The sequence below is a fragment of the Lepus europaeus genome, chromosome 6 (assembly GCF_033115175.1).
Source record: "Lepus europaeus isolate LE1 chromosome 6, mLepTim1.pri, whole genome shotgun sequence".
Taxonomy (NCBI): Eukaryota; Metazoa; Chordata; class Mammalia; order Lagomorpha; family Leporidae; genus Lepus; species Lepus europaeus.
Genome location: NC_084832.1, coordinates 27,122,139 through 27,137,354, shown reverse-complemented (window position 1 = coordinate 27,137,354; position 15,216 = coordinate 27,122,139). Strand labels below are relative to the sequence as shown.

At 38.5% G+C, this 15,216-nt stretch overlaps 2 protein-coding genes across 2 annotated transcripts in view; both read left to right on the top strand.

The window, feature by feature from the left end:
* Nucleotides 1-974, top strand: part of LOC133762049 (SNRPN upstream reading frame protein-like) — a 42,267-nt gene extending 41,293 nt beyond the window's left edge. The window contains exon 2 of the mRNA XM_062195158.1: nucleotides 624-974. Coding sequence (XP_062051142.1) covers nucleotides 624-893 — 270 coding nt within the window. The 3' untranslated portion in view covers nucleotides 894-974. The remainder of the gene's footprint in view (nucleotides 1-623) is intronic.
* Nucleotides 953-1,825, top strand: LOC133762276 (small nuclear ribonucleoprotein-associated protein N-like). Its single transcript, XM_062195284.1, is given in 2 exon segments — nucleotides 953-1,414; nucleotides 1,416-1,825. Coding segments are annotated over 2 exon segments (714 nt in total). The 5' UTR covers nucleotides 953-1,058; the 3' UTR covers nucleotides 1,774-1,825.
* The last annotated feature ends 13,391 nt before the right edge of the window (nucleotides 1,826-15,216 follow it).

Below are 15,216 nucleotides of genomic sequence, written 5' to 3'. Positions count from 1 at the left end.
ATTATTTAAGTACCCCATTTTTCAGGACATAAGTATATTTCAATATTCAAGAAGTAAAGTCAAAATTCTATGTGTGACTAAAATAATAGGAGTCTAAGAATCATCTAAATCATCGATGGCATCCAATGTAAAGATTTACAAGAAGCTAACAGATTAACCAAATAAAAATCTGATTGAATTCAAAGCAATAGCATCATCTCATTTAAATTTCATTCTAGTTATATTCTTCCTATTGAAGGAGGAGCTTTTCCCTTCTCTAAGAAAAACAATCAGTCCTATAAATACTCTTGAGGAAGTTATGATTACATCTAGAAATTTATCTCTGTGTTCAAATTGTCCTTTTAGTCGACACAGTTCAGGTGCCTCCTCATTTCTAGTGTGGCATATGCATGAAGCTTTGTTGGTGAAAAAAGGATTTTTTCCTTCATGTCAGTTTCCCAACAGAGGCAAGAAGAAAGGCTATGTATGTTCAGACCAGCAGACAAAACATAAATGTGAGGGGAACCAGAAGACCTGGCTTCCAGAATTCAGATGCTCACAACTTCAACAAGCCCTCAGGAAAGGCAAGGCCGCTGCCCTCTACTGTTTGGTACATGCTCACTTGGACTTACCCCTAATGGTAGAGTTTCGGCAGCGTGGTGCGGGCTGGGGTATGCCGAGGTGATTTCGACAGGAGAGGGTACATCAACAGGGATCGCTTACACCTGAGAGGGACTACAGAGCAGCACGTGCCAGAAGTGGAAGTCCAAGTTAAACGTAGGAGGACTGCTTCATTGAGCAATCAAGAGTGTCAGTTGTACCCAAGACGTTCTCAACAGCAGCAAGTACCTGTGGTGGATTTCCAGGCGGAACTAAGACAGGCATTCTTAGCCGAGACACCAAGAGGTGGTTAAAGCAGTATTGGAATATCAAGGCTCCATCTACTTTTTGTGAAGCTTCTGCCCAGCTTGCATTGTTTCTAGGAGTACCTGCCATCACACCTTTATCTATAGCCTTCCCTTAGGTCGTAAGGGTCCTGAAATTTTACTTTGGACATTGAATTTGGAGGAACAGCAATCATGACTGTGGGCAAGAGTAGCAAGATGCTGCAGCACACTGACTACAGAATGAGATGTATCCTGCAAGATAGCCGAATCTTCACTGGCACCTTTAAGGCTTTTGACAAGCATATGAATTTGATCCTCTGTGATTGTGATGAGTTCAGGAAGATAAAGCCAAAGAATGCAAAACAACGGGAGCGTGAAGAAAAGCGGGTTTTGGGTCTGGTGTTGCTACGTGGAGAGAACTTGGTATCCATGACTGTTGAGGGGCCACCTCCAAAAGATACTGGCATTGCTCGGGTACCACTTGCTGGAGCTGCAGGTGGCCCTGGAGTTGGTAGGGCTGCTGGCAGAGGTGTACCAGCTGGGGTCCCAAGCTCCTGCTGGATTAGCAGGCCCTGTCAGAGGAGTTGGAGGCCCATCACAGCAGGTAATGACTCCACAGGGAAGAGGCACTGTTGCAGCTGCTGCAGTTGCTGCTACTGCCAGCATTGCTGGAGCCCCAACACAGTACCCACCAGGACGAGGGACTCCACCCCCACCTGTTGGCAGAGCAACCCCACCTCCAGGAATTATGGCACTGCCACCTGGTATGAGACCACCCATGGGTCCACCAATTGGGCTCCCCCCTGCTCAAGGGACAACAATAGGCATGCCCCCTCCAGGAATGAGACCCCCTCCACCAGGAATTAGAGGTCCACCTCCCCCAGGAATGCGCCCACCAAGACCCTAAGATACTGTTGATCTGTCTCAGTCACTTTTTCCCTTCCAATGAGTCTTGTGAAATTGTGCAGAGTGTTTGAGAGCTTTTTGTCACCTCTTTATGCATTGATAATTGTTAATAATAAATGCATAGAATAATTTAAAAAAAAAGAAACGTACTAGGGGATTCCAATTCAATCCCATCAAGGTGGCATGTACCAATGTCGTCTCACTAGTCCAAGTGATCAATTTCAGTTCATAATTGATCATAATGATAGAATTAAGTGTCAAAGGGATCACATAAACAAGACTAGTGTCTGCTAATACTAACTGATAGAATTAAAAAGGAGAGAAGGATCCAACTTGAGAAGTGGGATACAGAGCAGACTCAAAATGGCAGATGTCCTAAACAGCACTCTGGCCTCAGAATCAGCCCTTAAGCCATTTGGATCCTGCTAAAAAGCCCAGGAGAGTATTTCAGGCATGGAAAACCAAGACACTGTGGGAAAAAAACAAAACAAACAAACAAACAAAAAAACCCTAAATGAAAGATCTCTGTGAGTGAGATCCCAGTGCAAAGCACCGGTCATCAAAGAAGTAGGTACCTTTCTCTGAAGGGAGGAGAAAACTTCCACTTTGACTATGGCCTTGCCTAAGTAAGATTGGAGTTGGCAAACTCTAGAGGCTTCCATAGCCTTGGCAACTCATGACAAGAGCCTCCAGTGACTTCTGACGCCATAAACAAGAGTGTCAATAGTTAAGTCAACAACAGGAGTCACTGTGCACTTACTCCCCATGTAGGATCTCTGTCCTTAATGTGTTGTACTATGTGAATTAATGGTATAACTAGTACTCAAACAGTACTTTATACTTTGTGTTTCTGTGTGAGTGCAAACTATTGAAGTCTTTACTTAGTATATACTAAATTGATCTTCTGTATATAAAGAGAATTGAAAATGAATCTTGATGAAGAATGGGATGGGAGAGGGAATGGGAGATGGGATGGTTGGGAGTGGGAGGGTTCTTATGGAGGGAAAAAGCTGCTATAATCCAAAAGTTGTACTTTGAAAATTTATATTTATTAAATAAAACTTAAAAAAAGAATAAATAAAAAAAAAGAAAAGGGAAAGTAAACAATAACTGCTAACTTTTATTCCCTGTTACATTTCTAATAGGAATCTTTCATTTCTCTGAGAATTTGTTTACAGTTGCTTATACATATACTATGGAGGAAAGCTCAACACCTACTTTCCTCACTCTCCAAGGTGGTTTATATTCATAATGCAGTGGTTGAATTTCACTTTTTAGTTTATTTCATTATTTTTTATTTGAAAGTCAGAAATCAGAAAGGCAGACAGACAGACCAAGAGACATTTCCTATCTGACGTTGCACTCCCCAGTGACCCACAACATTTGGGGATGGACCAGACCAAAGCTAGGAGTTCAAAAGTCAATCCAGGCCTCCCACATGTATGACAGGCAGGGTTGTCGTCACTGCTGCCTCCCAGGCTGCCCATTGGCACAAAGCTAGAGTCAGAAATAGAGCCAAGATTTGAAGCCAGGCACTGAGATATGGGATGCAGGCATCCCAAATGGTGTCTTCACCACTTTTCCAAATGTTTGTCCCTAATGGTTGAATTTCTTACTAGTCTTTGTTTATACTATAGAGCCATATTCTTTTCACCATGTTGTATTATTCTCTCTCCACAATATACTGCAGATATAAACAATATATTCTACAGTTTGCTAACATAAATATATCCATATATGTGTATATATTTAATATAAGCAATAAAAATCATCAACATTTTAGACATCAGAGTGTTGTCTCTTACTCCTACAACATTGGTATCACCCTGGGAATTTTAGCCCTTTGCTTGGGAGATGAGTTACTTTTAACACAAATATATGTGATTTGAGGGAAAACAAATATAGATGGATTTTCCGAGAACTAGAATTCTTCAAAGTGGAGAGGAGATTATCTTCACTGTTATACCTCCTATGGTAGAAAATGTTGAGACCTACTCAGCAACTTTTCCAAGGTGAAGAGGGGATGGAAGGTAATCAATAAGAACAAAGACAAGAGATTATGGAAAAGCAGGGTGCCTGAGGAAGCCTCTCTATGGGTGGAGAAGGAACATATCTTTGCCTCTCCCAACAGCTTTTATTCTCTCCAGATAACATTCAGCCTTGCTGCATCAGTAAGTGTGTATTTGTTAACATCAGCACTATTCTACCTATGCGGTGGTAGGCATCAGGCCGCCTCTCACAAAGAGGAGAGGAACGTCTTGTTGTGATAACCAGACACCTGCCTGTTATCCTGCAACAAGATTCTCAAGGTCTCTGTGGTAGAGTTATAGACAGTGAGAGAGAGAGAGAGTCAGAGACAAAGGTCTTCTTTCCATTGGTTCACTCCCCAAATGGCTGCCATGGCCGGCGCTATGCCAATCCAAAGCCAGGAGCCAGACGCTTCTTCCTTATCCCCCATGCAGGTGCAGGAACCCAAGCACCTGGGCCATCCTCCACTGTCCTCCCAGGCCACAGCAGAGAGCTGGACTGGAAGAGAGCAACCAGGACTAGAACCCAGTGCCCATATGGGATGCCAGTGCCGCAGGCAGAGGATTAACCAAGTGAGCCATGGCACCAGCCCATGATGCCCTTTGAATCAGTGTATACAACATGCTGGGAATGACAGAAATTAAAACATACGTGATATTACCTCCAACTTGGTGCTTCATTTGTGCAATTGGAAATGCAATTCTAATGCTGTATTGCATTTCCAACTTCAGTTGGAAGGGTATATGATATGACCAATTCATCCAAGGATCATAGGTCCATTCCACAACACTCTACATTGCCAAGTTGATTTCTACTTAACTGCTTTGCTCGAGAATCTTTTGCAAGCCCCCATTTTAATGATATATTATCGTTTGAGCAGGACTTAACTCCCCAAATTCATGCAAGTTCTTAAATTACTAAGTCCCTTGTTAATGGTTGATGGATTATAGATGAAGATTTGCTCTAATTATAGCCTTTGTTCTGTAGACCTGGTTGGAGATCTTTAGTTCACTGGGTGCTTGAAGGTACTTCTTGCAAGAAGCATGGTGATATAAGCTATGCTTGCTCTCTCTCTCTCTCTCTCTCTCTCTCTCTCTCTCTCTGCTTCCAGAGTCACCATGCACAACCTTCTGCATTACCATCCTCCACCAGGTGCCAGACTAAGGGTATACCTTGATTTTGAACTGTGAATCTGCATTATATAAGCCATAATAAGCCATTTCTTTCTCGAGAAGCTCTTCTCTCTCTCTCTCTCTCTCTTTTTTTTTTTTGTTAAAGATAAACTTCATAGTTCATGGTGCTAGCTGAAGTTCTGGCAAAAAAGGCAAAATTATACTTAAAATATTATTTTATTACTGAGAGAAAAAATTGGAATCATTTCTGTTTTGGCTCATTCTTCATTGTAAGGAATGGTACCAAACTGGCATTGACTGTTAGTATATGTTGCTGAAGTTGAAGTTTCAGAGCCAGGTGTAGCTGGATCAGTCATGGTAAGTGGTGGTCCACGATGTTGGGGCCAATCTGTTGATTTCATGATGCCATGAAATAGTAATTTGCTCTTTGAATTTGTATTTTGTAATTGAAATCTGATGGAGCAGTGCAACATGCCAGTGAGCGTAGGAGATATGCACAGAATTCATGCCCACCACAATTCCTTGACAGCACATTCATATACAGGGCTCATGATGACTCACAATCGCAAACTGAGAATATGTGGGAGTTTAGTGAAACCCAAACCAGTGAACAAAGGAAGAGTGTTATGTCTGCTACTCACTAAGTAGGGGTGTCAATGGCCCTCAAGGGTCATGTTTAAACCAAGATTTCCTTTCATGGCAGAAGGATGGAAAAGACATTGTGGATTCTGTTTAACCCAAAGTATGTTGAAGTATTAAATCCAAGTAACTGAGAATGTGACCTTACTGAGAAATAGGGTTGAAATCCTAACCTCCAGAATAATGAGACAATAAACTTCTGTTGTCTTAAGCCACCCAGTCTGTGGTACTCATTGAGTCAGCTCAAGGAAATTAATGCAGGCTTTCTAAGAAACATGAAGTTACCACGAAATCCTGTTATATCTTTCGGTCCCTGTATTATTTCCATCTACAGGTTCTGCATTTTATTTAACATTTTATGCTGAAAATAATACCACAGAAAAGAAGACACTGTAGGCTGACCCAAAGTTTCTTTTCTTTGACTCTTTCTTTACTGGTAAACCAAATGATAATTGTTGGTACAATGCAAAGATCAAAGAATGAAATGAAAAATTAGTTGGTTTACTGTAACATATACAATGTTCTATTAAAAACAATAAATATGCAGCTATGAAATACAAAATATTTTTAAAGGTGTTAACTACACAACATAGAAATGACTATAACGTTCCATCATTTTAATTTTATTAATGCTTCCATGTATTTCAGATGCTTGAAATATCAAGTCAATAAAGCCATAGACAGTGAGATATTTTTCTATGGTGACAATGTTTTTATATTCGGATTTCTATCTGTGGGAGGGTCTTTGCCTGTCATACTTATGACTCAAGATGGGATTCTAACATTCTACTAGGTAGCAGTTAATCCAGATGGTCTCCTTCTTTATTGGATTACTCTAGAGATCAGTGTGCTAGGAACAGTGTGCTTTCGTTATGGATTATTAAGTGGCAAATCTCTATGTCCGGCACATTACCCAATATTTGGATCAATATTTTGAATGTAAATCTTCTTCAGATCTTTGAAGGACATTGGTCTCTTGGGGGAAAATGCTAACTAAAAAGCATATATCTCCTTATTTTTTTTTTGAAAGAAGAAATCATATCTAAATCTGTTTTCATCAAATACTGGAGGAGGTAGTGTCAGTAGCCATTAAAATTGCTTTGAATTTCCAGGTTTTTGTATTCTGCATGTAGAATATTCATACTCAATATGTACTTCCTAAATATAATTAAGATGGAATGAGACATTATAGAACAAGTCAATAACTTTCAAAATGATCTCCATGCAATAAAAATATTTCATTATTATTTTGTTATGATTCTTGGAGCTTACATTTTCCTTGACTAGCAAGAGTAAGAAGTCCTTCCGCTTGTCCTCTTCCTTTCTATTAGTAATAAAAATGGAAGTTGCAAGATACTCCAATTTTCCAAAATCTTAACAAAAATGGAATAAAGTAATATGTTCATAGAAAGGAATTAAATACATAAGGGTTTTTTTTAAATATTTTTAAATTTTTAAAATTTATTTGACAGGTAGAGTTAGTGAGAGAGAGAGAGAAAGGTCTTCCTTCCGTTGGTTCACCCCTCAAATGGCTGCTACAGCTGGCGCTGTGCCAATCCAAAGCCAGGAGTCAGGTGATTCCTCCTGGTCTCCCATGTGGGTGCAGGAGCCCAATCACTTGGGCCATCCTCCATTGCCTTCCCGGGCCACAGAAGAGAGCTGTACTAGAAGAGGAGCAACCGGGACTAGAACCAGCACCCATATGGGATGCCAGCACCGCAGGCAGAGGATTAACCAAGTGATCCACAGCGCTGGCCCCATAAGGTTTTATAAGGATTGGTAACCAATTAATAAGTGGTTGTCAAAACATTATCATCACTGGTATAAAATTGAAATTTAATATCAATGAGATGGTGGCAAAAAAAATGTACTACTACTGTGTGTGAACCAAGGAAAAATGGATTATAATAGACTAAATACAAGAATCTCTTAATAGGTCTTTGCTACCTGCACTATTTTTCTTTTTATGGAAAAATAATTACAACTAGAATGCTGCAAATGACCACAGAGGTTACAGTGCATAACTGTCATTATATTGATTTATATCACAGCAAAAATTAAAGAGCCTCAGAACAGCCTAAGTTTTGATACAGTGCATGTCGCTGAATCCATGAAAGAACCAAGTCTGATTATGTTACAAGATCTTTACATTCTCTGTTCCCCTCATATTCTTCAGGCACATATTTTTCTCATGATTGTTTCCATTTCAGCATTTGGTTTAATTTAAATTTCACTTCTTCAAAAAGCATCTCCCCCCAAACCATACCAACTTGACGTCCTCAACTTCTATAGTTTACTATGCATTTTCTTAAGAAAAATTATATGAACAATGTTTTATTATTTTTAGTATGTGTCTTTCTTTCTAGGTAATAACTTCTCAACATTTAGAATTTCATCTTACATTTATATTTTCCAATACTTAAAGGAATACCTGATAATTTGTTTAAATAAAGAATCATATTCTTTAATACTGGAAAATATGTAGGCTGAAATGTACCTATTAACAAACTATTAAGTGGATCTGTGCCTAAAAATCCACACTGACAAATATTGTTCATTATAGTGAATGATGTGATAGGATATCGTATTTATAATTGTGCTTCTTATTGTAATGTATACTTATGTAAAATCAGAAAGTATGTTGTAAAGCTTAAAAAGCAGGCACAGTTATTCTAGCGTCAAATACTGTCTATGGCCATACCACCCTGAACGCTCCCGATTTTGTCTAGTGTCAAATACTGCACTGGATGGTGCAGTAACTTTTTTTAAAAAGATTTTTTTTTGTTTGTTTGTTTGAAAGGCAAAGTTACAGAAAGAAGGAGAGACAGAGAGAGAGGTCTCCCACCCACTGGTCACTATGGCCACAAGAACACGAGCTGGGATGATCTAAAGCAAAGAGCCAAAAGCTTCTTCTGAGCCTCCCACATGGGTAAAGGGGGCCCAAGGACTTGGGCCATCTTCTGCTGCCCTCCCAGGCCATTAGCACAGAGAAGCAATAGAAGAGGAGCAGCTGGGACACAAACTGGTGCCTTCATGGGATGTCATGCCATAGGCAGAGGGCTAACTTCCTATGCCACAGTGCCAGCCCTGGTTCAGTAACTGAAACTTCTCCTTGCTTATGTCATTTGAAGTAAATGTATTCATGTGAATAAACAAACGTTAGAAAGCATTCTGAAATGATCAGATAAAAAAATGATATAATGGCACAACATATTTTAATGTGATAAATTAGAATTTTGTTATAAAACTTTCTTATCAATATACATCTTGAAAGAGAACTACCTACAACAGCACAGAAAATTGTGAGTATAGGTTGTAGTAAAATCATATAATACAAAAGCTATAAAAATGGAACTTTGTGCAATGCTGGATATGTAGCATACCACAAAAATTGAAATTCTAATTTTATCTTCAATAAAAATATATTGACTAACCTGTAGCCCCCAACTATGCTCCTACACAGACTATGACAGTAACAATAGATGTCCAAGTTTAATGATCACACTCTCACATCCACATTAGCACATTCCCCAGCTTCCACACAAGGTGTCTTGCTCTATCACACACACACACATACACACACATGTACTTGCACACACATGCACACATACATATACACAAATCCATTTTCCTTGATGAATGATTTTAGGGGCAGATGAAAAGACAAATTTCATCCTAAAAAGGTCTTTTAAGGATCTCTATCTCTTTCTAAAGTTAGATGGAAAGAAATCACACTTTGGGCTTGGTATTTGGCCTAGCAGTTGAGATGCAGGTGTCTACCTGCATTCCACATTGGTGTGCTTGGGTTTGATACCTGGCTCTGTCTCCGGATTCCAGTTTCCTGCTAATGCAGGCTCTTGAAGGCAGTGTTGATGGTTTAAGTGATTTGCTTGTGGCTCCTGTTTTAACCCTGGCTCAGCAGTGTTCAATGTATGTATTTGAGGGGTGAATCAACGAATAAAAGCCTAACAAAATGCATTTTATTAAAGTGACACTTTGGATTGTCAGTTTCATCTGCTTTTCAATTTAAAATAGCTCCATGATAGGTAATGGCTTTGTTATAGCACCTGGACTGACAAATTCATAACAGCACTGTCCTCCTTGTGAAAAGTGTATTGAAATCCCCCAAATACAGGACTCAGGTTCATTCCCTTTTAATAAAGACATGCGATTTATGTAAGTATAGTTATTCGTATATAAACAGATTTGGAAATATAATTATTTGAACATTTACTATCCTTAGACACTAAACTATGAATACTTAATTTAGTTAATCCTCAAAGTAACCTTGTAAAATAGTTACTGCTGTTATCACCATTATATAGAAGAGGGTTTAAGGAGGATTATTGGTTCAAAGTCAAATAACCAATACAAGTGGGGGCTCTGATTAAAATCTAAGTCTGTTTAATGGCTCTGAGATTTTAAGTATGAGAGGAAATTTGTAAAGTGATTCTAGAATCATGGATATTGCTTTGGAAGTGTAGCTCCTACTCTGAAACAATAATAAAGAATAGCAGAGAAGACAAGAATCAGTCTGATCTACCCACAAGTAGCATTTCTGGAAGTATTAAATGGTGAAAATTAAAAAAAATGAATTCAGCATTTTGCTTAGGCTGGATTGATGTTTTTTTCTGCTATATATAAATTGTGTAATTGTGTAACTTTTTAGTTTATGTTTCCTATTTTTAAAATCTATTACTATTATTATTATTCAAAAAGGCAGTGTTACAAAGAGATGGAAAGATAGCTTCCATCTGCTTGTACACTCCCAAAATGGCTACAACAGCCTGGGTCTGGGACAGGCTGAAGCCAGGAGCCAGGAACTTCCAGGTCTCCCACATGAGTGCAGAGTCCCAAGTACCCAGGCCATCTTCCACTGCTTTCCCAGGTGCATTAGCAGGAAGCTGGATCACAAGTGGAACTGTCAGGATTCAAACCAGCACTGACATAGAATACAAGCATTGCAGGCATTGGCTTAACCGGCTTTGCCACAATGCCCAGCCTTAAAATAAATTATTATGGCCGGCGCCGCAGCTAACTAGCCTAGTCCTCCTCCTGTAGCGCCGGCATCCCTGGTTCTAGTACTGGTTGGGGCGCAGGTTCTGTTCTGTTGCTCCTCTTCCAGTCCAGCTCTCTGCTGTGGCCCGGGAAGGCAGTGGAGGATGGCCCAAGTGCTTGGGCCTTGCATGGGAGACCAGGAGGAAGCACCTGGCTCCTGGCTTCGGATCAGTGCAGCGCGCAGCCTTAGTGGCCATTTGGGGGGTGAACCAACAGAAGAAAGACCTTTCTCTTTGTCTCTTTCTCAATGTCCAACAATGCCTGTCAAAAAAAAAAGAAAGAAAAAGAAATTATTATGACACATCCTTTATCCTCAGCACTTCAGTACTGGAAAAAATTGCTGTGTTTATTAAGCTTCTGTTAGGGCATGTGTTTTTTTTTTTTTTAAGATTTTATTTATTTATTTGACAGGTACAGTTACAGACAGTGAGAGAGTGAGAGACAGAGAGAAAGGTCTTCCTTTTCTGTTCGTTCACTCCCCAAATGGCCGCCACAGCCGGAACTATGTCAATCCAAAGCCAGGAGCCAAGAAGGCATTTGTTTCTTAATTCCTATTTCTAAGGTGACTGATGTGTTCTAATAGGTACATAAACAAAAAGTAAATATAAGAATTAATTAGGGTAATTTTAGAGGTGTGTGCAGGAGTATCTGGGATACTTCAGACAGAGTTCTTTTCCCATGATTGAGATCATCAGAAAATTAAAACACTGCTCCAATTTTTCACATTGTTTTTATAATGAAAACTGACAGCTTAAATAGAAGTCTTTATCTGATATCATTCTTAAACATCCCAAAGTTTCAAAGTATAGGCCAGATGAAAATGTTTAATTTCAAGGAATAGCATTAGATACACACAAGTTACCACTAAATTGGTTCTACAATTTCAAATTTAGATGGTCAAACTAAACTTCTACCACAGTTTCTCATCTTTAGAAGTACTGCTAAATATATGTTTCTCACTGTCAATCAAGTTGGATGTTATTTAATTTAAAAAGAGTCATTGAGAATATAATGCTATGATGAAGGCCTGGTACTCAGATAATTCTATATTTATGGAGTAAACAAGTGACAGACATTGGTTAGTGCTGTCATTATACCTTCAGCATGGGCTGTGGAATTATAGTAAATTGATTAAATTGAGGTGATGTAAAATCACAGAAAGAAAATATGAGAGGATAAAAACTTGAGAGAGACAAGATCACAAATTAAGGCATTTGCAGTATGCTCTAGTGTATAATTGAGGGCATTTGTTCAATGAAAAATAACATCTTCACTAAAATAAGAATTGGTGGTCTACCTAAGTAATATCTGATATAGCAATAGACCAGGCAATGATATCAAAAAACAAACAGTTTGGCTCATTTCTCTATTTTTTTCCTAAAAATTTTTTTCTAATAAAGAATTTTGGATTTGGCTGAAACTTCTGTCAATTAGCAGTTTGCAGATTTTATTGTTCCACATAACTAAATACAGCATCAGATTCCTTTTCTTGATGTTCCTCTAACAAATCAGAAACATAGTAGCTTCACTGGCTATTTAGTAATAAACAATAATTCCTAAAACAAAGATTAACTTGGGTTTACATGGTAGAGTTTGAAATTAAATGGGAAATTTGTATTTGGCATGCTCTGTCAATTCTACTATTCTTAAAACAAACAAACAAAATTTAGGACTAACTTTGTAAGTACTTTAATTTTTTTCATTCAGTTGACTCCCTGAGAGTGGATGGCCTCATCGGTCCTGCACAAGTAAATTTATCTAGTCTCTGTTTCTATGTAACTTTGCTATTTCAATACCTAATATTAGTAGTAGCTAGAATTAATGCTGGGAGGGGAATTGTTACTCATCACACTTCCTCTTCAATGGTGAATAAATGTGTTGAATTGGAATCAGAAGCATGCTTAAGCATGTTTATCAACTTCAAACATAAAATGAGAATGTTGTAAGTTAAAACATAGACATAAATGAAAGATCTCTGAAAGTGAGATCCCAGTAGAAAGAACGGGCCATCAAAGAAGGAGGTACCTTTCTCTGAAGGGAGGAGACAACTTCCACTTTGACTATGACTTGTCTAAATAAGATCGGAGTCAGTGAACTCAAAAGGCTTCCATAGCCTTGGCAACTCATGACTAGAGCCTAGGGAGATTACTGACACCATAAACAAGAGTGTCAAATTGTTAAGTCAATAACAGGAATCACTGTGTACTTACTCCTCAGGTGGGATCTCTGTCCTTAATGTGTTGTCCAGTGTGAAGTAATGCTATAACTAGTACTGAAACAGTATTTTACATTTTGTGTTTCTGTGTGGGTGCAAACTGATGCAATCTTTACTTAATATATACTAAATCAATCTGTATATAAAGATAATGGAAAATGAATCTTGATGTGAATGGAATGGGAGAGGGAGCGGGAGATGGGAGGGGTGTGAGTGGGAGGGAAGTTATGGGGGGGGGGAAGCCATTATAATCCATAAACTGGAAATTTATATTTACTAAATAAAAGTTTGAAAAAACAAAACAAAAAAAAAACATAGACATTCTTATGCTCACCATTCTACTAATGTTATATAATGCTATAAAATTAGAACCACAAGCCAACATATGCATTTCCTACTTATGTAATATTTTTATGATAAAAATAATATATGACTTTTTTATTGCATCTAATATAGAAGTTGATAAGCATTTCATTGAAGGGCTAGATGCTAAATATTTTAGGTTTAGAGACATATGATGTCTATTAGTTTTCAATTTTTAATTTTTTCTCTTTATTTAAAGGCAGAGAGAGGGAGAAAGAAAGAGACAGGAAGATATCTCCAATCCACTAGTTTTCTCCCCAATTGTTCAAAACATGTAGGGCTGGAAGGCCATAGCAAGGAGCCAGGGCCACCATCTGTATCTCATACATGAGTAATAGGGACAGGAGCACTTGAGCCATCAGTGCTGCCCTGAGGGTGCACACTGGCAGGAAGCGGGGCTGGAGAACAGAGCCAGGACTCAAACCAGGCACTCTGATGTGGGTTGCAGGCATCCCTTTTGGCAGTACATTGGTGATCACAACTGCTTAAAACTGCTGTTGTAGCAGGAAAGAAACTTTAGCAATATATAAATGATTGGATGAATTAGCTGTGGTCTAATAACACTATCTGAAGAAATTGATGAGAAGATATTTTATTCACATACTAGAAACCATTTAACAACCTCCACTAGATGCTGATCGGTGCTTCAGAAGAAAATATCCCTGGTTTTGTTGTTTGTACTCTAAATAACCCAACAAAATGTAAACAAGTAATTTCTATGCTTGTGATTTTTTTTCAATTTTAGGTAGATAGACATTACATTTCAGCAAAATTTCTTAAACATAAAGAAGCCTATGCATAAAAAATGTGACTTAATCTATTAAGCAACAGCTGGAAGGTAATTTTAGATTTATCACTATGAGAGGCCTATCTGAAGATGCATTATTTAACTGAGATAAAAGACTAGAAACCACTAACTGTGAAAAAATCAGAGGAGCTTTGCCAAAGGAGATGTTTGTGTAAATGGCTCTAGCAGGAGTAGTTTTGACATGCTTAGCAGATATAAAGTAAGCTAATGTGATTGAGGCATGCATACATGATCCATCTACCATCTATCTTGATTTTTTAAAATCACTTTTTATTTATTTTAGAGGCAGAAAGGCAGATGATAGACAGATCCACCTTCTGATTTACTATTCAAATGGCAATAGCGAGGAATGGGCCTGGGTCAAAGCCTGGAGCCAGGAGCAAAATGCAGGTCTCCCATGTGCTTGGCAGGAACCCAATTTTCTGAGCCATCACTTGTTACCTCCAATGATATGCACTGATAGCAAACTGGATTCATGATCCAAAGGTGGGAATCCAATCCAGGCATTCCGACATGAGATGTGTTCTTTCAGCTGAGTATCCACTGCACCTTGCTTCTTTCATTTTATATACACGTCCCCTTTTATAAAGGTCTCTATGATGAAAAGATATGAGAAAAAACTGGCAATAAGTAGGAGATGAATCATATAAGGCCTTGTGAATAAGAATTGCATTTTATTCTTGACATAACTGGGTGTCATAGTGTGTTTCAAGTGGAGGAATTATTATGAGTTGCTTCATGTTCTGAAAGATGATGGTGGTTGCCTTGAGGAGACTACCAGTATGGAAAACAGTGAGAAAACTGCTCCAGTTAACCAAACAAGGAATGACAGAGCTTGCATTCCTGTGTTAGTCATGGCAGTGGCAAAGGTGGGCAAATCTGGATACATTTTATACAAAGACTCAGCAGGATTTTCTGTTTAGTTGAACATGAACAGGAAAGAAAAAGAGAGGATAGTGAAGAACTATTAGATTTGTTTTGACCCATTGAATGTTTGTTCTTGGTTATATGGAAATAGGGACTGAAAGGAAACTTTTTGAAGGAGAGGACATTAACAGTGAGTTCTATTCTTACCAAGTTAGACATGAAATACAAATGAAGTATTTACACAGAATGTTAAATACACAACAGAGCGTGCATATATGCAGTTATGGAGAAATGTGTGGGCTACAGATATGAAATTGAGAGTCATGCATGTGT